This window comes from Musca autumnalis, unplaced genomic scaffold (genome assembly GCF_047663935.1).
Source record: "Musca autumnalis isolate F117 unplaced genomic scaffold, ASM4766393v1 scaffold_2, whole genome shotgun sequence".
In the NCBI taxonomy this organism is placed as follows: Eukaryota; Metazoa; Arthropoda; class Insecta; order Diptera; family Muscidae; genus Musca; species Musca autumnalis.
In genome coordinates this window covers 195,812,808-195,838,518 of record NW_027411755.1, presented here as the reverse complement: position 1 = coordinate 195,838,518, position 25,711 = coordinate 195,812,808, and the positions used below count along the sequence as shown (strand labels likewise).

Sequence of the window (25,711 nt, the reverse complement as noted above, 5' to 3'; positions counted from 1 at the left end):
ATTCATATCTCGACGAGATAAAGCGATCTAGTGTTGTGTGTCCGTCCATTAAAAATTGTAAGTCCCGGGCAACACTACAGTAATTTCACTGAAATTTTGATATGAAATTATGCGTCTCTAGATCGACGTCCATAGTAGAGTAAAATCATAAAATTGCTGTAGTGGGGAATTCGATTTAAGAACACCTAATTTCATGAAATTTATTAATGAAATTCACGCTAGTGTGGACCGGGACTAAACAAGCTTTTAAGGCCGCAATTATGGACCGATTGTAACAAATTTTTTAAGGAGATTGGGTTCGGGCCAGAATAGTAATGATTAGTTTTTGGTAATAATCGTGAAATGTTCAGGTGATGAAACGGACCAAAAACAAAAATTTTAACCAATTTTGTAGCGGCTCTCTAGGTCAAAATAATAACCCGCAAAATGTTAAACAAAGTTTGAGTTTATGATGAAGAAGAAGCGTACAAACCAACGTGAAGATCAGATAATACTTAGCGGGTTAATGGACTGAAACTGTTGTGTGAAATTGGTAAAAATTTCAATAACGTAGCGGTAAAACAACGGAAGTAGTAGTACTACATAAGTGGGTTTCATTACATTTTAGTTTGTGTGAACTAAATTTTCCCTTCCTGCTACAAAAAAGTTTTTATCATGATAGTACATTTTTGGTTTTGGTCATAATTATTATACATTACATCTTTGATATTTGATAACTAAATTTTCACAATCATTGAAAAGAAATTCCGTGGAGAGCGATTGTCCCGGGATAGTGGTATAGGGTATCCCATGGTCGGCTCCGTCCGACTATAGACTTTTCTTACTTGTTTTTCTGTATATTCGTTATTGGTTATGCATAGGTATGTAGACATTACCAATGGGTATTGCTTATGTAGACATCTGGGGTGCTTCTGAAATATTTACCACAAATAGCTCTTGTATTGATGAACATGTTAACAACAAATTTTTTTGGAGGATAGATCCGGTTATCTCAGTTTTTGAACCGGATATTCCGACACTAAACCCGATTTTTGAACTGGTTTTAAGTAACCGATTAAACTTATATGTATACCATTAAAAAGCTTATAGAGTTGTCAATCAAATTAAATTAATTCGCTTATGAAAACTTTACTAGTTGCAGTTCTAGAACAAAAAAAAAAACATTTTCTTAAACCGTTTTAAGGAAAAATATCAGTACGCGCATATATGGAGATCAAAGGCCGGGGGGTTATGACAAAAACATAGCGACATTTTATCATGCCATAACTCAGAAGTTTGACCTATGGCAAAACTGTCCTTCCGGGTTCATCATATTACATTCATCGACATTCATCGCCAAAAAGAATTTTTTACCCCCCAGCCTTTGATCTCCATATATGCGCGTACTGATATTTTTCCTTAAAAACGGTTTAAGAAAACGGTTTTTTTGTTCTAGAACTGCAACTAGCAAAGTTTTCATAAGCGAATTAATTTAATTTGTTCGACAACTCTATAAGCTTTTTAATGGTATACATATAAGTTTAATCGGTTACTTAAAACCGGTTCAAAAATCGGTTTTAGTGTCGGAATATCCGGTTCAAAAACTGAGATAACCGGATCTATCCTCCAAAAAAATTTGTTGTTAACATGTTCATCAATACAAGAGCTATTTGTGGTAAATATTTCAGAAGCACCCCAGATGTCTACATAAGCAATACCCATTGGTAATGTCTACATACCTATGCATAACCAATAACGAATATACAGAAAAACAAAACATAGTTTAATTCTGAACCAAGTCCGAATAAGTGTCAAAAATGACAATGAAAACGGAACAAAATCGATTAGTTGTCAAAGACAACCGTACCTAAAATCTTTTGAGCAACATTTTTGTAGAATATTTTGATGCTGGAAAATCGCATCTTGTGGTACTTTCACTACGGTTCAAGAAATAAAGGACGAAAAGGACATGAAAGGGATCGAGTTAGAAGAATGAAATGTTCTACAAAAAGATTCGCCAATCGATTTGACTGAAGACATGTCACCTCAAAACGATGCTACAACAACGCCAAACAGACATATGGAGATATTTTCCCAAGTATTATAGGGAAGAAATCAAAAACTTCATCGCGCGATATCTCAGAAACTTGACCTATGGCGAAAATTTCCTTTTGGGTTCTTAGTATACTCATCAAGGGCTCTCATGTCCAAAAGAAATTTTCCACCCCCCAGATTTTGAGTTCCATTTTGTGTCACAGTGTTATAAAGCAGCCTTCGACAGCACGCTACGTTCAAAGGTATTCCAAGCCATGCCTGAATTTGGTATCCCCGCAACGCTCATTTGGCTTTCAGTTAAAATAGGAAACAACCTCTCCGAAGAGTTTTGTACCAAAAGAGGTTTCAGGCAAGGAGACTGCCTCTCGTGTGATCTTTTCAACATCCTGCTAGAAAAGGTTATACGAGAGGCAAACGTCAAAAGACCAATAGCCACATGTTACTTGTTTATACTGATGATATAGACATCATAGGAAGATCAGTAAAAGAAGTAACCGATACCTTTATGAAAGTCGAAGGAGAATCTGCTAAAGTGGGTCTGGCGGTAAACGGCGAGAAGACCAAGTTGATGATGTCGACGCGCAAAGCGTGCATTGAGCTCGGACCAACTGTTGAAGTTAGTTCCTATAATTTTGAGGTAGTAAAAGACATCGTATACATAGGCATCGCCGTAAACACAACAAACGACATCAGTTGTGGAATAAAAAGAAGAATTGTATTGGCCAACAGATGCTACATTGGCTTAAGTAAGGAGTTTAAAAACAAAGCCACAACTCGTCAAACAAAAAAAAAAACATTTACAAAACGCTGATACTACCCGCGCTGATGTATGGTTCCGAAGCCTGGGTAATTGCGCAAACAGATAAGGCAGTGCTTGGCGTGTTTGAGAGAAAAATTCTTCGACGGATGTACGGACCAATCTGTGTTAACGGTGAATATCGACGTCGCATGAACCACGAACTGTATCAGCTATACAACGACATCAGTATAGATAAACGTATCGAGATGCAGCGATTACGCTGGCTAGGCCATATCATAAGAATTAGCGATGATGAACCCGCTGAAAACGCGTGCACGCAGAATAGGCAGGCCAAAGAAAAGATGGCGCAAACAAGTGGATGAAAAGATGACAAATGTTATGTAATGGGCCAGCTAAGTAAGTAAGTAAGTAAGTTTTAACCGAACTAGCTGTAATTTAACATTTGAGGATAACTGTGGTCACGAAACATCTCCACCAAAAATCGCCAAACATAGGTTCAAATTTTGGTATAGGCCCCATATAATGGTACCTCCCGATTTTCTGTATTTTGAGGATTTTAGCTACAATTTTTATCCGAACTATCTGTGATATGAAATTTGAGGTTCTTTGTGGTCACGAAACTTCACCACCAAAACTCGCTAACATGGGTCCATGTTTTGGTATAGCCCCATTTAGTGGTACCTCCCGATTTTCGGTATTTTGACATTTGAGATTCTCTGCAATCACGAAACTTCCCGGCAAGTAAAAAAGTATCAGTCGACTTTGCCGACATAGATATACCCTCGGGCTGTGTGAATTAAAACACTTTTTTTTTCCAAAAAATTGAAATTTAATTAGAGGGGTTTCAGAATGTATGCATGTGAACTTTCCGACAAAAATATGGATTAAAGCTCAATAGTTTTGCAGGGGATGTACCTAAAGAATGGTCCGACATAGTCCATTTTGAAGTTGGTCTTATTGTGGGAGTCATTCCTATTGATTGATATCGCGAAAACCAGTAATTTTAGCTGGTCACAATTTATTTTATAGCTTTTGGAGCATTATATCAGGAAACATGGACTTGCTTACGAAAAACATAATATCGCTATTAACAGGGCTACTAGGAGTACCGCCGGTAAAAATTTCCAAAAAATCCTCAAACAGACCTTTAACCGCACACAAATATTGAACATTTGTGTGAATTCCAACTCAAGGAGGGGTCCAGTAGGACCCACTTTTGAAAATAAACTAAGTTTGGGCAAAATATTTCGAGCTCCAAAGTATGGACAAAATTGGTTGCTCCGTTTATAAGATATCACGCGTACCATTTTAGCGAATGTTTTCGAACTTTTGTGTGGGAGGTACTGGAAGCAGTGGACCTATAAGCACCACCTTCGAGTTTTAATGAAATATTACGATATGCCACCGTGGTGCAATGGTATGCACGCCCGCCTTGCATGAAGGTCGTGGGTTCGATTCCCCAGCCAGGCAACATCAAACATTTTTCAGCAGTGGCAAAATACCCCTCAGTAATGTTGGCGACATTTACTGAGTATTTCAGCCATGTAAAACTTCTCTACAAAGTGGTGTCTTAAGACACGCCGTTCGGATTCGGCGATAAACAGTAGGTCACATATCATTGAGCTAATATGAATCGGGGTGCACTCATTGATATGAGAGAAGTCTCCCTTGGCCCTTCAGGGATGTTTGTGGAACAATTGTTATTATATTACGATATGCAAAGTGTGGCTGGTGGTGTAATTCAAAGGTGGTGCTTGCTGTCCGTAGGGGTTTTTTACAGCTTTCGAGTCATTTTCTAAAGAAGTATGGACTTTGCCACTCAAAAAAACTTGTACCATCGTAATTGGGGCCGTGAATGCAACCTGTCAAAACGATTCGGGAGGAGGTCCTAAACTGCACTTTTCCGCAATTTTGTGTGGGAGGTACCCGAAGGAGTTGACATATATAGTCCAGATTCTAACCGGATGTATGTCTCGTAGAAATACTACGATGGGCAAAGTATGGAGCATATCGTTTTCTGCCTTCGAGAGTTATCGTGCACACCATTTTAACGAAAATTTTGAAACGGTGGTACGAAAAGGAGTGGACCGATATAGCCCATCTTTTAACTTTATTTAAGTTTGCACAAAGTACTGCCAAAATTTTGGTCCGATTCGGTTTATCCGTTCGAGTGTTATTGTGGGCTCCAGTCACAACACATGGTGCCATAATGGGTTTTTATAGCTTTCGGACAATTTTTTAGGAATTATGGACTTGTCCCTGAACTTGTACCGTTGTAATGAGGGCAGCGAATACAAGTTGTTACGACAAAAATGAAAACGATTCGAGAGGAGGTCTTAAACTGCACTTTTCCGAAATTTTGTGTGGGAGGTACTTGACGGAGTGGGCCAATATAGTCCATATTCGAACTTAATCTATGTCTGGTAGATATTTTAGTATGGACTAAATCGGTTGGTCCTTTCGAGAGTTATCGTGCGCATAATTTTTCCGGAAAAATTTGAACTTTTGAACATATGGCCCATCTTCGACCTTAAACTAAGTTTGAACAAAATATTACGAAAGCCAATAGTTCAGAATATTTTATGGTGGTTGGTATAAAAAGTTCGGCCGAACTTAATTTTTTTACTTGTTTATTTTAGATTAGTGAATAGCAGATCACGGTTCTTAAAAGGTTTTCAGATGACGTAGTACTTGTAAAGGTTTGTTTGTTTTCTGTTTTTTAGGTGACTTACCAAGATTCTCACTATATGCAATATTATTATTATTTTGCCGAATATTAAAAAGTGGTCGAAGACCAATCTTAAGAATTGGGAAATAACCTCTCCGAGTATTCCAAGCGAGCGAGGTTTAAGACAAGGTGAAGGTACATATGTCGTGTGACCTTGCCATTGCTCCCAGTGTGCATCATATATTGTATACATTACAATGCCCTTGTCCATTACTATTTGCTTGCTGGCATATTTATAACTCCAATTTATTACATCTGGGAAGTCCATACATCTCCATTAGGCCGGGGCGATTTGTATGGAAGGAAAAACACCTTATTGGGCCCTTCACATTTCTCATACCTGGGACTGGACTGGGCAAAAAGTCTATCCATTTTTATACCCTCCACCATATGGAGGGTATAATTAAATTTGTCATTCCGTTTGTAACACATCGAAATATTCGTCGGAGACCCTATAAAGTATATATATTATTGATCAGCATAAAATTCTATGTCGATTTGACCATGTCCGTCTGTCCGTCCGTCAGTCCGTCCGTCCGTCCGTCTGTCTGTCTGTTGAAATCAAGATACAGCTCGCATTTTTAAAGATAGAAAGTCCAAATTTGGCACAGAAGTTTTTATTACTTGCAGGATGGTTGGTATTGAAAATGGGATATATCGGTCCACGTTTTGATATAGCCCCCATAGAACGGTACCTCCCGATTTGCGGTATTTTTAAGGTTTTAGCTTCATTATCCCACCAAAATGGCTGAAATTTGGTACGTAGTCTTCTTTAGGGGTATAAAACTTTTCCCTCGAATTTCGTCGTTATCGGTCCACACCTTCATATAGCCCCCATAGAACGGTACCTCCCGATTTTCGGTATTTTTAAGGTTTTAGCTTCATTATCCTACCAAAATGGCTGAAAGTCTTCTTTAGGGGTATAAAACTTTTCCCTCGAATTTCGTCGTTATCGGTCCACACCTTTATATAGCCCCCATAGAACGGTACCTCCCGATTTTCGGTATTTTTAAGGTTTTAGCTTCATTATCCTACCAAAATGGCTGAAATTTGGTACGTAGTCTTCTTTGGGGGTATAAAACTTTTCCCTCGAATTTCGTCGTTATCGGTCCACACCTTCATATAGCCCCCATAGAACAGTACCTCCCGATTTTTGGTATTTTGAAGGTTTTAGCTTCATTATCCTACCAAAATGGCTGAAATTTGGTACGTAGTCTTCTTTGGGGGTATAAAACTTTCTCCCAGAACTTTGTCGGTATCGGTCCATGCCTTCATATAGCCCCCATAGAACGGTACCTCCCGATTTTCGGTATTTTGAAAGTTGTGGCCTCAATATTCCACCGAAATGGCTGAAATTTGGTATTTAGACTTCGTTGGGGGTACTCAAGCTTCCCCTTTAAATTTGTCGGTATAGGTCCACGCCTTCATATAGCCCCCATGGAAAGGTACCTCCCAATTTTTCGTATTTTGAAGGTTGTGTCTTCAATATTCCACCAAAATGGCTGAAATTTGGTATTTAGTCTTCAATGTGATATAAAACTGTTCGCCAGAAATATGTCTGTACAGGTCCACGCTTTCATATTGCCCCATTTCTGACTAAAATTCGTCGGTATAGGTCCACGTTTCGATATAGCCCCCATAGAACGGTACCTCCCGATATTCGTAATACTGAAGATTGTGACGTCAATATCCAACCGAAATGGCTGAAATTCGTTATTTCGTCTTCCAAGAGTTATAAAATATTCCAGAAGAGTATTATCAGTATAGGTCTTCCTATATCCGCATAGAAGCTAACTTCTTGATTTTCGGTATTTTTTAAGTTTTAGCCACATTCTCTTACCGTAATATAGGAAATTTGGTACTTAGTCTTCTTTGAGCCTAAAAACTTTCCGTCAGAAATTTGTCGGTATTGATCGACGTTTTGAAATAGCCCCCATAGAATGGTGCCTCTCATTGTTTTACCGAAATTGCTGAAATTTAGTATTAAGTCTTCTTCATACACGAAAGAAAACTAATTATTCCATTTTATTTCAATACAACTTGTGGTGGAGGGTATAACAAGTTCGGCCCCGCCGAACTTAACGCCGTTCTTACTTGTTTTTGGATATTTTGGTATATAACAGCCAAACCATTGAGATTTTTGATCCAACACTAAGACAAAATTGTAGCCAAGACAATAATTAAGAACTCTTTGGTACATTGCAAAATCATTGGAACGCTCCATCAGGCAGTTTTGGCTCTGAATATAAAAACCTACAAGTCAACATCGGGAGGCTCGATTTTCACAGTAGACATATGGTCTAGTCGACTTTTTTGCTCAGTACAATTCCAAGAATCTGAAACGAGAAGGGCCCAATAAGGCGTTCAAATCGCCAATACGCGAAAAAGAAATTTACATAAGTCTAATGTTTTTTTAATTTTTTTTATTTTTTGGAAATAGGCAGTCTTTGGTTGGGGAAGAAGAAGTTTCGCTTACGGGAAGGTTTAAAGTTCGCAACTGTTTTACTAAGTCTTTTTTAAATGGCTACTTAGTGTTTAACATAACTTAGAACAAGGTCAATGTACCGAATGACCTCAAATGTTGTTCCTGGATTAATACATAACAAACCATTCATCATTACAACACACATTGTTACTAATTTGTCGACAAAATATAACAAATAAAGGAGAATTTTGATTAAAAATAAAATAAAATTAATTAAACGAAACAAAAGACCCATTGAATTCAACATGAAAAATGTAAATTTTGTTGGGGGTGAAAATAATCCACCCCATAGTCACCATACAAGATAACCTTACAGGATATACATACACATTCTTTCATGTGTAATCAAACTGATTAAAATCCAACAAATAAGCGATTGAGTAAATGAATGGCCATAGATCATTATCATAGGGCATTCGGAAAATTTTCGGGAGAAAATGAAACAACTGTGCAAATTTTGTAGTTTTCAAGTTTTAGGAGATACATGTATATTTTAAAACAAAGCATACAAACACATATGTAGTATAAAAGTAAAACTGTTGATAACTTACCCTTAATTTTGTCAAAACCTTTAGTTTTATCCTTGTGTTCTTCTTCTTCTGCTTGGCATAACTGATTGACAGATGGAAATGAAGTTGTCTTTTGATTACAATCATCTGTGGCAGTGCCACCACCACCACCCACATTCGTATTTGTTGTAGCAACTCCAACTTTACTTTCATCACCCGTTTCCATCGAACTCTTATTATTATCAAGGCAATTGTTTTTGTTGGAACTGGCTTCTGAACTGTCACGACTATGGCTACGTCTATGTCTTGGTGAAAATCCACCATCATTAGCTTGATTATGATGCAGATGAAGTTGTGACTGCTGACGATGACATTGGTGACTCGAATGCTTTCTCTGCTGTTGCTGACTTTGGTGCTCTAGTCCTCTTCTTTGTTCTCTAGCACAAGATTCTTGCTGCTGTTGATTGTCAGAGGCACGCATTTCATTGTCACTTTGGTTTTTTAATTTCACAAATTCATCACGTACTTTTAAAGAAGCTGAAGCTAAAGAACCAACATCATTGTTACCTCTGTCACCCACATCAGTAACACCCATATTTGTGCGGGACAAACTTTTGACATCAGCTGATTTGTGAAAATTCAACTTTGAACCTAAATCAGCATCAAATGCCGAGGAATCAACATCCATATTTACATTGCTTGGCGAAACTTTTGAATTTGGCAAATTTACGCTGACATCGTGTATTTTAATGTCGTCATCGTTGACTTTGACAGCGCCAACATCAGGCTCCGATTTGCAGTTGACCAATTGTGGTGGTGGTGGTACCTCATCAGTGTTATTAAAGGCACCCATAAAGAAATTGAATTGCTGCTGTGACTCCTTGTTTGTTGTTTCAAGTATGTCGGCTAATAACAAGTTATTGAACTTATTGCTGTTGTTGTTATTGTTAGTAGCTGTGGTAGTGGGTTGCAGGTCATTACGAGCATTTCGTGTTTCACTTGTTGCTGTTGTTGTTGTGGTTTCTTTTTTACAATTCGTTTGGCTGACTACATGCTGATTGAAAGTACGTTCTATTTGACTTTTAAATAGTTCCGGTAAGAACTCCAAAGAGTTCAACGAGGGCAATGGTCCAAATTTTAGCGAGGGTTCTGAAACGAAAAATGAAATATTGTTGATATAAGTAAGGTTGCTTTGTTCGAGGAGGTTCAAGACAGAATATGGTTAACCAATTACCGGTCAGCCTTAAGCTTATAGAAGACTTCTATAGACAAACGACCACTTAGAGAGTCTTTTATCTTTACATAGAAGTCTTCTGTATTAAAAACATGTTTCAATGATAATGGATTTTTTTGAAATATAATTTTTCAATTCTCATATGTTTTTTTAATATATTTGTTCAATAATCGTGTTTTTTTTAAACAATCGTGGATTTGTTAATAAATATTTTTTCGTGGATTTTTAAAAAATATTTTTTCAATAATCGTGGATTTTTAAAACATATTTTTTCAATAATCGTGGATTTTTAAAAAATATTTTTTCAACATCCGTGGATTTTTAAAAAATATTTTTTCAATAATCGTGGATTTTTAAAAAATATTTTTTCAATAATCGTGGATTTTTAAAAAATATTTTTTCAATAATCGTGGATTTTTAAAAAATATTTTTTCAATTATCGTGGATTTTTAAAAAATATTTTTTTCAATAATCGTGGATTTTTAAAAAATATTTTTTTCAATAATCGTGGATTTTTAAAAAATATTTTTTCAATAATGGTGGATGTTTAAAAAATATTTTTTTCAATAATCGTGGATTTTTAAAAAATATTTTTTTCAATAATCGTGAATTTTTTTAATTTTATTTTTTCAATAATCGTGGATTTTTTTAAAAAATATTTTTTCACTAATCTTGAATTTTTTTTTAAATATTATTTTTTCAATAATCGTGGATTTTTTTAAAAAATATTTTTTCAATAATCGTGAATTTTTTTTAAAAAATATTTTTTCAATAATCGTGAATTTTTTTAAATATTATTTTTTCAATAATCGTGGATTTTTTTAAAAAATATTTTTTCAATAATCGTGAATTTTTTTTAAAAAATACTTTTTCAATAATCGTGAATTTTTTTTAAATATTATTTTTTCAATAATCGTGGATTTTTTTAAAAAATATTTTTTCAATAATCGGGAATTTTTTTTAAAAAATATTTTTTCAATAATCGTGAATTATTTTTAAATATTATTTTCTATTATCGCATTTTTTTATAAAATTTCAATGGATATTTAAAAAATATTTTTTCTATAATCGCGGATTTTTTAAAAATATTTTTTTCTATAATTGCGGATTTTTTAAAAAAATTCAATAATAGCGGATTTTTAAAAAAATATGTTTTCAATAATCGTGGATTTTTAAAAAAAATATTTTAAAATATTTAAAAATATTGTTTTTCTATAATCGCGGATTTAAAAAAAAAATCAATAATAGTGGATTTTTAAATAATATTTTTTCAATAATCGTGGATTTTTAAAAAATATTTTTTTAATAATCGTGGATTTTTTAAAAATATTTTTTCAATAATAGTGGATTTTTAAAAAATATTTTTTCAATAATCGTGGATTTTTAAAAAATATTTTTTTAATAAACGTGGATTTTTAAAAAATATTTTTTCAATAATCGTGGATTTTTAAAAAATATTTTTCAATAATCGTGGATTTTTAAAAAATATTTCTTCAATAATCGTGGATTTTTAAAAAAATATCTTTTCAATAATCGTGGATTTTTAAAAAATATTTTTTCAATAATGGTGGATGTTTAAAAAATATTTTTTTCAATAATCGTGGATTTTTAAAAAATATCTTTTTCAATAATCGTGAATTTTTTTAAATATTATTTTTTCTATAATCGTGGATTTTTTTAAAAAATATTTTTTCAATAATCGTGGAGTTTTAAAAAATATTTTTTCAATAATCGTGGATTTTTAAAAAATATTTTTTCAATAATCGTGGATTTTTTAAAAAAAAAATTTTCAATAATCGTGGATTTTTAAAAAATATTTTTTCAATAATCGTGGATTTTTAAAAAATATTTTTTCAATAATCGTGGATTTTTAAAAAATATTTTTTCAATAATCGTGGATTTTTAGAAAATATTTTTTCAATAATCGTGGATTTTTAAAAAATATTTTTTCAATAATCGTGGATTTTTAAAAAATATTTTTTCAATAATCGTGGAATTTTTGAAAAATATTTTTTTAATAATCGTGGATTTTTAAAAAATATTTTTTCAATAATCGTGGATTTTTAAAAAATATTTTTTCAATAATCGTGGATTTTTAAAAAATATTTTTTCAATAATCGTGGATTTTTAAAAAATATTTTTTCAATAATCGTGGATTTTTAAAAAATATTTTTTCAATAATCCTGGATTTTTAAAAAATATTTTTTCAATAATCGTGGATTTTTAAAAAATATTTTTTCAATAATCCTGGATTTTTAAAAAATATTTTTTCAATAATCGTGGATTTTTAAAAAATATTTTTTCAATAATCGTGGATTTTTAAAAAATATTTTTTCAATAATCGTGGATTTTTAAAAAATATTTTTTCAATAATCGTGGATTTTTAAAAAATATTTTTTCAATAATCGTGGATTTTTAAAAAATATTTTTTCAATAATCGTGGATTTTTAAAAAATATTTTTTCAATAATCGTGGATTTTTAAAAAATATTTTTTCAATAATCGTGGATTTTTAAAAAATATTTTTTCAATAATCGTGGATTTTTAAAAAATATTTTTTCAATAATCGTGGATTTTTAAAAAATATTTTTTCAATAATCGTGGATTTTTAAAAAATATTTTTTCAATAATCGTGGATTTTTAAAAAATATTTTTTCAATAATCGTGGATTTTTAAAAAATATTTTTTCAATAATCGTGGATTTTTAAAAAATATTTTTTCAATAATCGTGGATTTTTAAAAAATATTTTTTCAATAATCGTGGATTTTTAAAAAATATTTTTTCAATAATCGTGGATTTTTAAAAAATATTTTTTCAATAATCGTGGATTTTTAAAAAATATTTTTTCAATAATCGTGGATTTTTAAAAAATATTTTTTCAATAATCGTGGATTTTTAAAAAATATTTTTTCAATAATCGTGGATTTTTAAAAAATATTTTTTCAATAATCGTGGATTTTTAAAAAATATTTTTTCAATAATCGTGGATTTTTAAAAAATATTTTTTCAATAATCGCTGATTTTTAAAAAATATTTTTTCAATAATCGTGGATTTTTTAAAAATATTTTTTCAAGAATCGTGGATTTTTAAAAAATATTTTTTCAATAATCGTGGATTTTTAAAAAATATTTTTTCAATAATCGTGGATTTTTAAAAAATATTTTTTCAATAATCGTGGATTTTTTAAAAATATTTTTTCAATAATCGTGGATTTTTAAAAATTATTTTTTCAATAATCGTGGATTTTTAAAAAATATTTTTTCAATAATCGTGGATTTTTAAAAAATATTTTTTCAATAATCGTGGATTTTTAAAAAATATTTTTTCAATAATCGTGGATTTTTAAAAAATATTTTTTCAATAATCGTGGATTTTTAAAAAATATTTTTTCAATAATCGTGGATTTTTAAAAAATATTTTTTCAATAATCGTGGATTTTTAAAAAATATTTTTTCAATAATCGTGGATTTTTAAAAAATATTTTTTCAATAATCGTGGATTTTTAAAAAATATTTTTTCAATAATCGTGGATTTTTAAAAAATATTTTTTCAATAATCGTGGATTTTTAAAAAATATTTTTTCAATAATCGTGGATTTTTAAAAAATATTTTTTCAATAATCGTGGATTTTTAAAAAATATTTTTTCAATAATCGTGGATTTTTAAAAAATATTTTTTCAATAATCGTGGATTTTTAAAAAATATTTTTTCAATAATCGTGGATTTTTAAAAAATATTTTTTCAATAATCGTGGATTTTTAAAAAATATTTTTTCAATAATCGTGGATTTTTAAAAAATATTTTTTCAATAATCGTGGATTTTTAAAAAATATTTTTTCAATAATCGTGGATTTTTAAAAAATATTTTTTCAATAATCGTGGATTTTTAAAAAATATTTTTTCAATAATCGTGGATTTTTAAAAAATATTTTTTCAATAATCGTGGATTTTTAAAAAATATTTTTTCAATAATCGTGGATTTTTAAAAAATATTTTTTCAATAATCGTGGATTTTTAAAAAATATTTTTTCAATAATCGTGGATTTTTAAAAAATATTTTTTCAATAATCGTGGATTTTTAAAAATTATTTTTTCAATAATCGTGGATTTTTAAAAAATATTTTTTCAATAATCGTGGATTTTTAAAAAATATTTTTTTCAATAATCATGGATTTTTAAAAAATATTTTTTCAATAATCGTGGATTTTTTAAAAATATTTTTTCAATAATCGTGAATTTTTTAAAAAAATATTTTTTTTCCATAATCGTAAATTTTTTAAAAAATATTTTCCAATAATCGTGTTTTTTTTAGAAAAATATTCTTTCAAAAATTGTAGATTTTTTGAAAAATATTCTTTCAATAATTGTCGATTATTTGAAAAATAAAATATTTAAAACTATTTTTAAATGTTTCAATGTTTTCCAGTTAGTTGTCTTCCCTCTAAAGAGGACTTCAAAAGGACTTGGTCTATAGAAGACCTCAACACGAGGAGTTCTCTGCTATCCAATCATCTTTTGCAATATTCTTCTTCCTTCTCCCTTGTTTCTTCCTTTCATTTTTCAACTAGGTACTTCTTGGTTAATTACATTGCCCTTATTTCGCATATTGTTTCAAGAACACTTCAAATCGTGAAACTTCACAGGCCACTGCTTTTTAAAGGATCAATTACAAACCTAACACAAACCCTCTTGTTCACTAAACACTTTGGCATATTTTAAAGCCTCTGCAAATCTGCATGATACCCGAACAAAACAAAAGGGGCAAAAACGCACAACACACCAGTTAAAGAAAAATATACGCGCAAATAACCTCGCACAAGGTGTTGGTGAGAAGAGTACTTGAATTTTCATGCGGAACTATAACATATTGCGTTTTCACAAATACACAAACCATAGGAATTCATTGGCCTTTCAGTGAGAAAACGTAGAACAACACCAGAGCAAAATAGAAAAAAAAAAACAAAAGCCCATCATAGCGTGTAAAAAAATTCAAAACATTTTTTTGCTTTAAAGAAACCCCTTAAGGCACGGAAAATACTGATATGCTTATCAATATGGAAACATATTTCTGTTTTGTTTTGGTAGGCCAACACTAACGCTACAGGATATCATCGTTTCATACGCAAACTCCATATACAAAAAAAAACAAATCCAATCGAAAATCGTTTTTTAATGGTCTTCATAAAAAATGTGCAAGTCACACACACACATACACTGACAACAAGGGAATTTTATTTTTTGTTTACCATACATAAAGTTCCAATCACAGTTGAGTTCTGGTACGTGTTATGACGGATTTATGTAAATTTAGTCCCAAAAACAACCCTTAAAGCAAATCAAAGTGAAATATTAAAAATAAAATAAAGTTTGTGTGTTTTGGTGGTAATGACAAGTATTCAAAACAAGCAACCCTCCTTTTGACTCAAACCCCCTTCGGTGACTTTTCTATACATTTGCATTTTTTAGGTTTTTTTAAGAAAGGGTAGGAGAAAGGGTTGATTTGCGAGGTGTGAATGAAGCGCTGTTTGCCTGTTTTTTATTGAAAGGGGTTGTTTTTATATACGGAGAGCTCTTTCGTATGTAGTATGAACTGAGATTTTTTTATTATGAATTTGTGATTCGTTGAAACTCTTTTGCATATTTTCTTTATATGGTAATGTGTATTATGTAAATCGGAAATGTAAATTTCAACCCTTTCCGGGAAGTAGGAAATAGAGTTCGACGTTCTAATTGGTTGTTTAGGAGTCTGTCGTTTTGACGAAATAAAAATGGCGTAATAAGAATGTGAGAAATTTCTGTTGGTTTTTTATGATTTGAGTTCAGAGTGTCCATTACGAAATATTTAAAGGAAAGAACCATATGAAAGGTCCTTCAAGTTTGCGATGCCTTTTCCCGATATATTCTTAAAAATTCCGATTAATTTAAAAACAAGTAGGCTATAGTCGATAATCAGTGATTCTGAATCATTTTCACTGGATAAAATTCTGTAGTTTTTGAACGAATAATATAGTTAACTAAATTATTGCAAAACCAAAATTATTACAAAATTTAAAATAAAACAATGCTTTATTCGTATTAATAAATAACATTTTTAATATATTTGAGAGAAGTATCCCTAGTCCCTTATATTTGTTAACAGTTTAATTATTACACCTGTTTATTTTCTTAAAATTAACAAAAAGGAGAAGAACTTATTGTTTGTACTGTCAACTAAGGAATTGCAAAATTCACAACTTGATAGTCTTACACGGTATTTCGGGAATATTTGAATCTAATATTTCCTATGCCCACCTCTGGCATCAATAACAGCTTGTAAAAGTCTCGGAATTGAATAAATAAGTTCCAATGGATTTTTTCGTCATTCTTCTTTTATGTTTTATTAAGTCGCTCCTATTATTGTGCGACCCATTCCCGATATTTTTCTTCGGGTGTGCCCATAAATTTTCGATGGGATTTATATCTGGACTTTGGGCGGGGGTGTCGATGACTTAGCTGCAGTTGTATAACAACCAAGTCCTACATACATATATAAGATTTGTGTTTAGGGTCGTTGTCTTGGTAGTATTTATATTGCCATTAAAAAATAAATAAAATAAATTTATTTGAATTTTCGGGGTCAACAAACCAAAATTTGCTGACGCTGTCGGTTAAATTACACGGTGTACCTTAACCAATATTAAATGGAAGATGCTTACACCTGGGAAGTTTTTCATATTCTGAAACTACAATGCTCATAGATGAGAAATATCAAGAAACAAAAAAAAAATCGCCGGAGGGATTTTCAAATAAATCGCGATTTAAGTTCACATTTTTAGGGGTTCTTTAGGTTTTCACGATTTTGCTTGTAAACCGCCAGTCCTATGTAAATGGGCTAAAGAAAATGTTGTAACTGTGAAAATTCTCCACAAGATTGACCTTTCTGATATTTTCGTAGGTTTTACCGTTTTTGAGATATAGAAGTTCAAATTGAGACAATGCACTGACTGTATCGCCCCTTTATAAAACACTATCGTGAAGGGTGCGCCTTAACTAACGTTTAATGAAAAACGCTTACACAGGGGACGTTTTTGTGAATTCTGAAACAGCAATGTTCATAGATGAGAAAAATCCCAAAACTAGAAAAAATTGCTATAGGGATTTTTAAATAAATCGCGGTCAAAGTCCTATCGGAATGGGACTAAAGAAAATGTTGTAGCTGTGAAAATTCTGTACAAGACTGACCTTTAGGTTTTTTCGTAGGTTTTTCCATTTTTGAAATATAGGGGTTCAGTTCAAATTTTTAGGTTTTTATCTTAAGTCTTCAAGATTTTGCTTGAAAACCGCAAGTCATGTCAAAATGGGACTAGCTGTGAAAATTCTCTACAAGATTGGCTAATTTATTTTTTCTTAGGCTGTACCACTTTTGAGATATATATGTTTAAGTTGGGAAATTGCAGTCATAACATTTTTTTTATAAGGAAACTTGTCCCAATTTGAATTGTCCCAATTTGAACTTCTATATCAAAAAAGGTAAAACCTACGAAAATGTCATAAAGGCCAATCTTGTGGAGAATTTTCACAGCTACAATATTTTCTTTAGGCCCATTTACATAGGACTAGCGGTTTCTAAGCAAAATCGTGAAAACCTAAAGAACCCCTAAAAATGTGAACTTAAATTGCGATTTATTTGAAAATCCCTCCGGCGATTTTTTTTTGTTTCTTGATATTTCTCATCTATGAGCATTGTGGTTTCAGAATCTGCAAAAACCTCCCAGGTGTAAGCACCTTCCATTTAAAATTAGTTAAGGCGCACCGTGATTATTGTTTAAAACACCTAAATAAAGGTCCTCCAGAGATATACCCTCAGCCTATGTGAATTGAAACTTCCATCTTCGGACAGTTCGATTGTATTTAGGGTCTTTTCAAAACCTTGGATTGGTATTAAAGTGTTGCGGGGGAGGTACTTAAAGGAATAGACCGACATAGACCATTATGAAACAGGATCGAGTGCCAATATTTGGACCAAATCTGTTGATCAGTTCGAGAGTTATCGTGCTTTGCAACTTTCGGGATGTTTGATCAAGAAGTATGGACTTGCCCCTGACAAATATTTTACCATCGTAATTGAGGCAGCGAATGCAATTGCTTCAACAGAAATCAAAGTCATCCGAGAGCAGGTCTTAAAGTGAACTTATCCGAAATTTTGAGTGGGAGGTACCCGAAGGAGTGGAAAAATATACTCCATGGATGTGTAAGGTATTACCCAAATCTGTCACTCCCCTGCGCACAATTTTTCGAACATTTTTGAACTTTTGTGGGGGAGGTACCTGAAGGAGTGGACCGATATGGCATATCTTCGAACTCAAAATAAGATTGGACAAAATATTATGATGGCCAAATTTTAAACCGAATCGGCAGATCCGTTCTACAGTTATCTTGCACTCCAAACACTACACACGGTGTCACAGGGGTTTTTTTTTGGAACTTTCAGTCTATTTACTCAGGAAGTATAGACATGCCCCTGATGAAACGTGTACCGTCGTATGGAGAGCAGTGAATAGAAGTTGTTACAACAAAGATCAAAGCAATTCGAGAGCTGCTCCTAAACTGAACTTATCCAAAATTTTGTGTGGGAGGTACCCGAAGGAGTGGACCGATAAAGTCCCTTTTGGGGATTTTCCTTACGCCATTTACTTTGCGCGTCCACACCAGCAAAAATTTTATAAAATTACGTCCCCACGTTGCCTGCGTGGGTAGATATGGAATATTCTTATTTCGTGTCATATGACATTGATAGATGGTGTAAACTACCTCTTACTTGTTTTTAATGAAATTAGTTACTTCTTTTACTGACCAACCCCATGATGTCAATATCGTGTGGCTGTTGGCTAACGAGGGTATACATATACATATGTATACTTTCATACGGGCAAAATGTGCCTCATCGAAATTATGGTTTTCGACCCCAAGTATGTTAGGACGAAATCCGTTTCAGACAATTTGGAGTCGATTTAGAAATGTCCGTCCGTCTGTCTGACTGCTGGCGCGATAACTCTCGAACGGATGAACCTATTTGGTCCAACATTGGGCTTTCCTAATATTTTGTGCAAACTTAGTTTAAGTTCGAAGATGGGGCATATCGGTGAACTATTTCAGGTACCTTCCCCACAAAAGTTCGAAAATGTTCGGACAATTTATGTGCACAATAACTCTTGAAGGGAGTAACCGATTTGGTCCATATTTTACACATCATGAAAATTCTACCAAACTTAGATGAGATTGCAATATGGACTCAATCGGTCCACTACTTCAGGTACCGCCCACACAAAATTTCGGAAAAGTTCAGTTTAGGGCCATCTCTCGAATCGCTTTCATTTTTGTTGCAGCAACTTGTATTCACTGCCCCCCATACGACGGCACAAGTTTCAACAGGGGCAAGTCCATACTTCCTGAGAAAATAACCTAAAAGATGCAAAAAGCCCCTATGACACCGTCTGTAGTGGTTGGAGCGCAAGATAACTCTCGAACGGATCTGCCGATTCAGTCCAAAATTTGGCCTTCGTAATATTTTGTCCAAACATAGTTTAAGTTCGAAGATAAGCCATATCGGTCCACTCCTTCAGGTACCTCCCCCATAAAAGTTCAAAAATGTTCGGAAAAATTGTGCGGACAATAACTCTTGAAGGGAGTGACCGATGTAATCCATACTTTGCACATCCTAATATATCTACCAGATATAGATCAGGTTGCAATATGGACTATATTTGTCAACTCCTTCGGGTACTTCCCACACAAAATTTTGGTTAAGTTCACTTTAAGACCTGCTCTCGAATCACTTTGATTTTTGTTGAAGCTATTTGCATTCGCTACCTCCATTACGACAGTAAAAGTTTTTTCAGGAGCAGGTCCATATTTCTTGAGAAAACAGCCCGAAAGGTGTAAAAAGCCCTAGTCACCATATGTGGCTCTCGAACTGTTCTACCGATTTGGTGCAACATTTGGTCTTCGTCATATTTTATCCAAACTTAGTTTCATGGGGCAATACCTGCCGTAACTTCTCCCCAATATTTAAAAAAATGTCACTAAAATGTTAGGACGATATCACTTGAATGTTACAACCAATTTGGTCCAACTTTGGATCTCCTTATGTTTGTCAAAAATTAGGTTAACTTCTAAAATGGCCCATATCGGTCCTCCCTAAGGGTACCTCCCCCACAAAAGTTCAACATTTGTGTTAATTCCTAATCCACATTTTTGTCGGCAAGTTCAAATGTTGAAAAAGGGCCTCAAAATTCTGAAGAGACGATAAATACATTATATCTGTCCGTAGATGAAAGTTTAAATAACATTGGCTGAGGTTATACCGCTGTCGGCAAAGCCGACTGACACTTTTTTTTACATGTTTTTTAATGAAATTAGTTAATACTTTTACTGATCAACCCCATATTGTCAATATCGTCAGCATAAGCAAGTAACGTGTTGGTGTATATTGTGCCATTTCTTTGACGTTTGCATCTCCTATAACTTTTTCCAGCAGGATGTTAAATAGATCACAGGAAAGGCTTGTCTCATTGCCTAACACCTATTTTAGTACTGAACTATTCGGATAGGTATTTTTTCCTATTTTAACTAAAGACGGATTAGTATGACCCAATTATTATATCCTCAGAATTTATGCCAAAGAGGGTATATATACTTTCATACGACCAAAAATGTGTCTCATCGAAATAACGGTTTTAGACCCCAAGTATGTTTGGAAGAAATTCGTTTCAGACATTTTGGAGTCGATTTAGCCATGTCCGTCCGTCTGTCTGGCTGGCTGGTGCGCACTATAACTCTTGAACGTATCAGCCGATTAGAGCTGAGATTGCAATATGGACTCAATCGGTCCACTCCTTCGGGTAACGCCCACACAAAATTTGGGAAATGTTGAGTTTAGGACCTTCTCTCGAAAAGCTTTGAGTTTTGTTGTAGCAACTTGTATTCACTGCCCCCCCATATGACGGTACAAGTTTCATTAAGGGCAAGTCCATACTTCCTAAGAAAATAGCCTAAAAGTGAGGCGCAATATAAATCTCGAACGAATCTGCCGATTCGGTCCAAAATTTGGCCTTCGTAATATTTTTTCAAAACTTAGTTTAAGTTCGAACATAAGCTATATCGGTCCACTTCTTCAAGTACCTCCCCCACAAAAGTTAAAAAATGTTCGAAAAAATTGTGCACACGATAACTCTTGCAGGGAGTGACCGTTTTGGTCCATACTTTACACATCCTTATATATCTACCAGATATAGATCAGGTTCGAATTTGGACTATATTTGTCAACTCTTTTGTGTACCTCCCATACAAAATTTCGTATAAGTTCACTGCTCTCGAATCACTTTGATTTTTGTTGAAGCATCTTGCATTCGCTGCCTTAATTACCACGGTTAAAGTTTTGTCAGGGCCAGGCTTATACTTCTTGAGAAAACAGGCCGATAGGTGCAAAAACCCTTTATGGCACCATATGTAGTGGCTGGAGAGCACGATAACTCTCGAACGGATCAACCGATTTAGTCCAAAATTTGGCCTTCAAAACTTAGTTTCAATTCGAAGATGAACAATACCGGTCCACAACTTCGGGTACTTCCCCTCAATATTTAAAAAAGTCACTATAATGGTATGCATCCCTTAAACGGGGCAACTCATTTGGTCCAAACTTTGGTTCTTCTTATATGTTGTCCAAATTTAGTTTAACTTCTAAAAAGACACTAAATACATTCGAACTATCCGTAGATGATAGTTTCAATTCACATAGGCTGAGGATATATCTAAGTCGGGAAACCCGACTGATGCTTGTTTACTTGTTTCTTGCGCAAGTCCTTACTTCCTGAAATATTGGCCTAAAAGATCCAAGAAACCCTGACGTCACCAACCAAAATGGCAAATCTGCAAGATAATTATCGCAGGGAGTTTCTAATAGGTGCAGACTTTGCACATCGTATTATTTCATCCAGTCATGTATCAGGTTGTAATATGGACTATATCGGTCGCCTGCTTCGGATACCTCCCACACAAAATTCGTATAAAGTGAAGTTTAAGAGCTCCTCTTGTATCGTTTTGATTCCTTTTCAGTAGGTTGTTCTAGCGGCCTCATGTACAACGGTACAATTTTTTCCGGAGTATGTCATACTTCCTGATATAATGGCCCAAAAGTTCCAAAACCCTGCCGGCACATACTAAAATGGCTATTGTGCAACATAACTCTAAAATGTTTTCAGCAGCGTGTCGCCTCCGGGTGTGAAGAGCTCAGCTGGTATGCAATCACCTCTTACGTCCTTTTTATACATCAGGCGGTTTGTTGCTGGATTGCTAAAGAAAGCTCTCAAATATATATGTACATACTCGTAGATAAGTGGCATCAATAACTCATAGTTTATTCAAGTGAAAACAGTGATCACATCATATTTTTCAGAATAAAAATAGTTTCAATCACGTCACAAGAACGTATATTCAATACATTTTAAATAGTTCACGTACAAATTGGTTTCAAATATTCTAGTATGTAATAGACTAATAATTAATATGGATGTGGACATACATATACATTCCTTAGAATTTCAAAAATCTATGCAATTGTTTTTTTTTATTAAATAAATTCTTGAAAATTGTTCATAGACAAAGCAGAACATGGATAATCTACTGGCAAGTGATCGGTTGCTAACTCATAAATCAAAAGTCTTTATAGGACAGCGATTAATTTCAAAACCATAACGGCATTTAGACAAGCAATACGTAATAATCACATGCTTCCAAGAATTTCCTCTCTGCAGTCCATAAAACAAATCATAAAAAGTGATCCTCTAAATGAAAACAAAACATTTAGTAACCAAAAATAAAACAAAAACTCACAAACATTGATCAAAGGACTTTGACGGCTTAAGAGAATGAGCTACAAAAAACCCCAAAGAAGAAATAATTATTACACATTATTTACCGTTGTTTCACAAAAAAAAATAAAAAATAATAATAAACCAACAAACAATGGCTAACAGGTCTCATGTATGTCAATCAAAAGGACATTTCAAGGAAACGCTGTGACAATAACCACCCAACTTTATGATCTGTATGTGTGTGTCTCTCTTTATTAAAAATGCCAAACAGAGGACACATAAATTTATGTCACTTGCCGATATTCAACAGGATATTCACCACTACATACGCGCGCATACGCTTACATCGAATTTAGAAATTTTTGTTATAATTAATTTTTGTTGGAGAATCATCAGAAGCAAAAGAAGAAGAATAGAACCTGCAAAAATCAAATGTTACATAAAAACAGACACAAGAACAATCATTTCTTCCCTACAAAATCATTTCTAAAGTCCTTTTGTCATCTTTCGCTCTCTGTCTCGCTATCGCCTAGAGAAACAATAAAATTCAAAGCCAAAAGGAAAAATGAACTAACAAAAGAAAACAAAGAACTCTCACTGCAATATCTTTTGATTTCAAACTAATGAAGTGTAGAAGAGAATAGGCAGTGCAGTGCAGACATTGCAATTCTATGGTGCAGGTCCTGTGTGGCTGCCAGGTGTAAGCGAGCAGAATATCTAGATACCACAAAATATAAAACAACAATAACTTTCGATTGTCTTAGAATAGTGCATGGGATGCACCGTTCGTTGTGACAGGAATACAGGCGAAATGTAGCGTGGGAACTGCATCTTGCGCAAAATGTGACTACAGGTTTTCTTTATCCATTGGTTACGGTTTTATACTTTCCATAAACAGTTGTCTATCATTGTCGTCAATGGTTTTGTTTTCTTTTTTCTTTTAATTTTCAATTCAACAAAAAAGGGCTACTGCAAAAAACGGATTTTATGTCGAAAAATTCCTTTCTATCAAATTCACCCCACACTGTTTTGGTTTACGGAATTCATTAGGTAATTTTGAAAGAAAATGTCAAAGATCAAGGACATAATCGTTTGTTTAAATTTGAATAAAGAAACTAAGGCAAGTGATTTCTATGGGAAAGGAAACTGTTTCTCAGGACCAGTACTATCTATATAAATACCAGATAGGAACGGCGTTAAGCTCGACCAGGCCGAACTTGTTAAAGCCTCCATGACGAGTTGTATTGAAGTAAAACTGAACAATTAGTTTCCTTTCGTTTATGAAGAAGACTAAATGCGAAAACTCAACAAGTTTGGTAAAACAATGTGGCTAACCTTCAAAATATCGAAATTCGGGAGGTACCGTTCAATGGGGGCTATATGAAGGCGTGGACCTATAACTACATTTTTAGAGGGGAAGGTTGAATACCGCCAACGAAGACTAAATAACAAATTTCAGCCATTTCGATGGTTTATTGTGGCCATAACTTTCAAAATACCGAAAATCGGGAGGTACCGTTCTTTAGGGGCTATATTAAGGCGTAGACATGTACCGTCACATTTCTGGGAGAAGGTTTTATACCAATAACGAAGACTAAATACCAAATTTCAGCTATTTCGAAGGAATATGGAGGCCTCAACCTTCAAAATACCGAAAACCGGGAGATACCGGTCTATGGGGGCTATATTAAGGGGTAGACCTGTACCGACACATTTCTGGGAGAAAGTTTTGTACCACCAACGAAGACTAAATACCAAATTTCAACCATGTCGGGAGTTACCGTTCTATGGGGGCTATATGAATGCGTGAGCCTATACCGACAAATTTCTGGGGGAAAGTTTTGTATCCCCAACGAAGACTAAATACCAAATTTCAGCAATTTCGGTGGATTATTGTGGCCACAACCTTCAAAATACCGAAAATCGGGAGGTACCGTTCTATGGGGGCTATATGAAGGCGTGGACCGATATAGCCTATTTGCAATACCAAACATCCTAGGAGTAATAGAAACTTCCATACTAAATTACAAAGCTCTTTCTTAAGAATTGCGAGCTGTATCTTGATTTAAACAGACGGACGGACGGGCAGACGTGGTTATACGACTTAGAATTTTACCGTGATCAAGAATATATATACATACTTTATAGGGTCTGCGATGAATATTTCGATAAGTTACAAACGGAATGGCAAATTTAATTATACCCACCATATTATGGTGGAGGGTATAATCAAATGTCGTTCGTTGGTAATGGAGCAGTTGAGAACGGAAGGACCGATTTGGATAATTCTTCTTTTGAAATGTTCGTCATAACCCAACTTAGGTTGTAATTTGACCAAGCCCACTCTTACGCCCACTTTTTTCAATTTTAAATTTTAATCTTTTCTGCAATAACTACTAAACTGATTTTCCTAAAATAGACAGGGAATGTACAAGGAGGGCCCCTGTGAAAATAGGTTACATATTTTGTTGAATTTCGGAAGGGGCGGGGTACTTCCCCTATACCCTATTTCTTTAAAAATGATATATCTATATAAATAAAAAACACATGTAATTGCATCAGTTTATAACGGCTGGACTAGAGTTTCTGGTCGGGAATTCTCGGCCCGGGATTTCCCGGGAATTCCCGACATTTTTTGAACGGGATTTCCCGGGAAAATTTTTGGAAATTCCCGGGAATACGGGCATTTGTACTTTCATGTATAAGTCATATATTATTTGTCTTATAGTTATTAAATATTGGAAATATAGTAGAATGGCGATAATTCGTGCCCCGATTATTCGTAATTGCGGGCCCATTGGAAAAATCGCTATAATTCGTATATAATATGTATGTATGTATTGTATCTCTCGATAATTTGTGTTTTTTTTTTCTGGAATTCGAAGTCTGTATAACCTCACATAATTCTTGATTTATAGTTTAGCACGGCTTTCTAGTCTAAATTTTTATTGGTGGCATTCTTGAAGGGTATTAATTTGCTAAGATATAAAAGCTGTGATCCGTTCGAATTGTTGTTTTCTCCAAAATTCTTGTTTGCAATATAAAACACTGTATAATATGTAAGTGGCAAATAGAGCATATTAGGATTGGAAACCAGTAATAACCATGG

General features: G+C 33.5%; 1 protein-coding gene across 1 annotated transcript in view; it reads right to left on the bottom strand.

Moving 5' to 3' along the window:
* The window catches only part of nub (nubbin), a 327,856-nt gene that overhangs the window by 55,796 nt on the left and 246,349 nt on the right, over positions 1-25,711 (bottom strand). Inside the window, exon 3 of the mRNA XM_073970455.1 lies at positions 8,559-9,665. Coding sequence (XP_073826556.1) covers positions 8,559-9,665 — 1,107 coding nt within the window. The remainder of the gene's footprint in view (positions 1-8,558; positions 9,666-25,711) is intronic.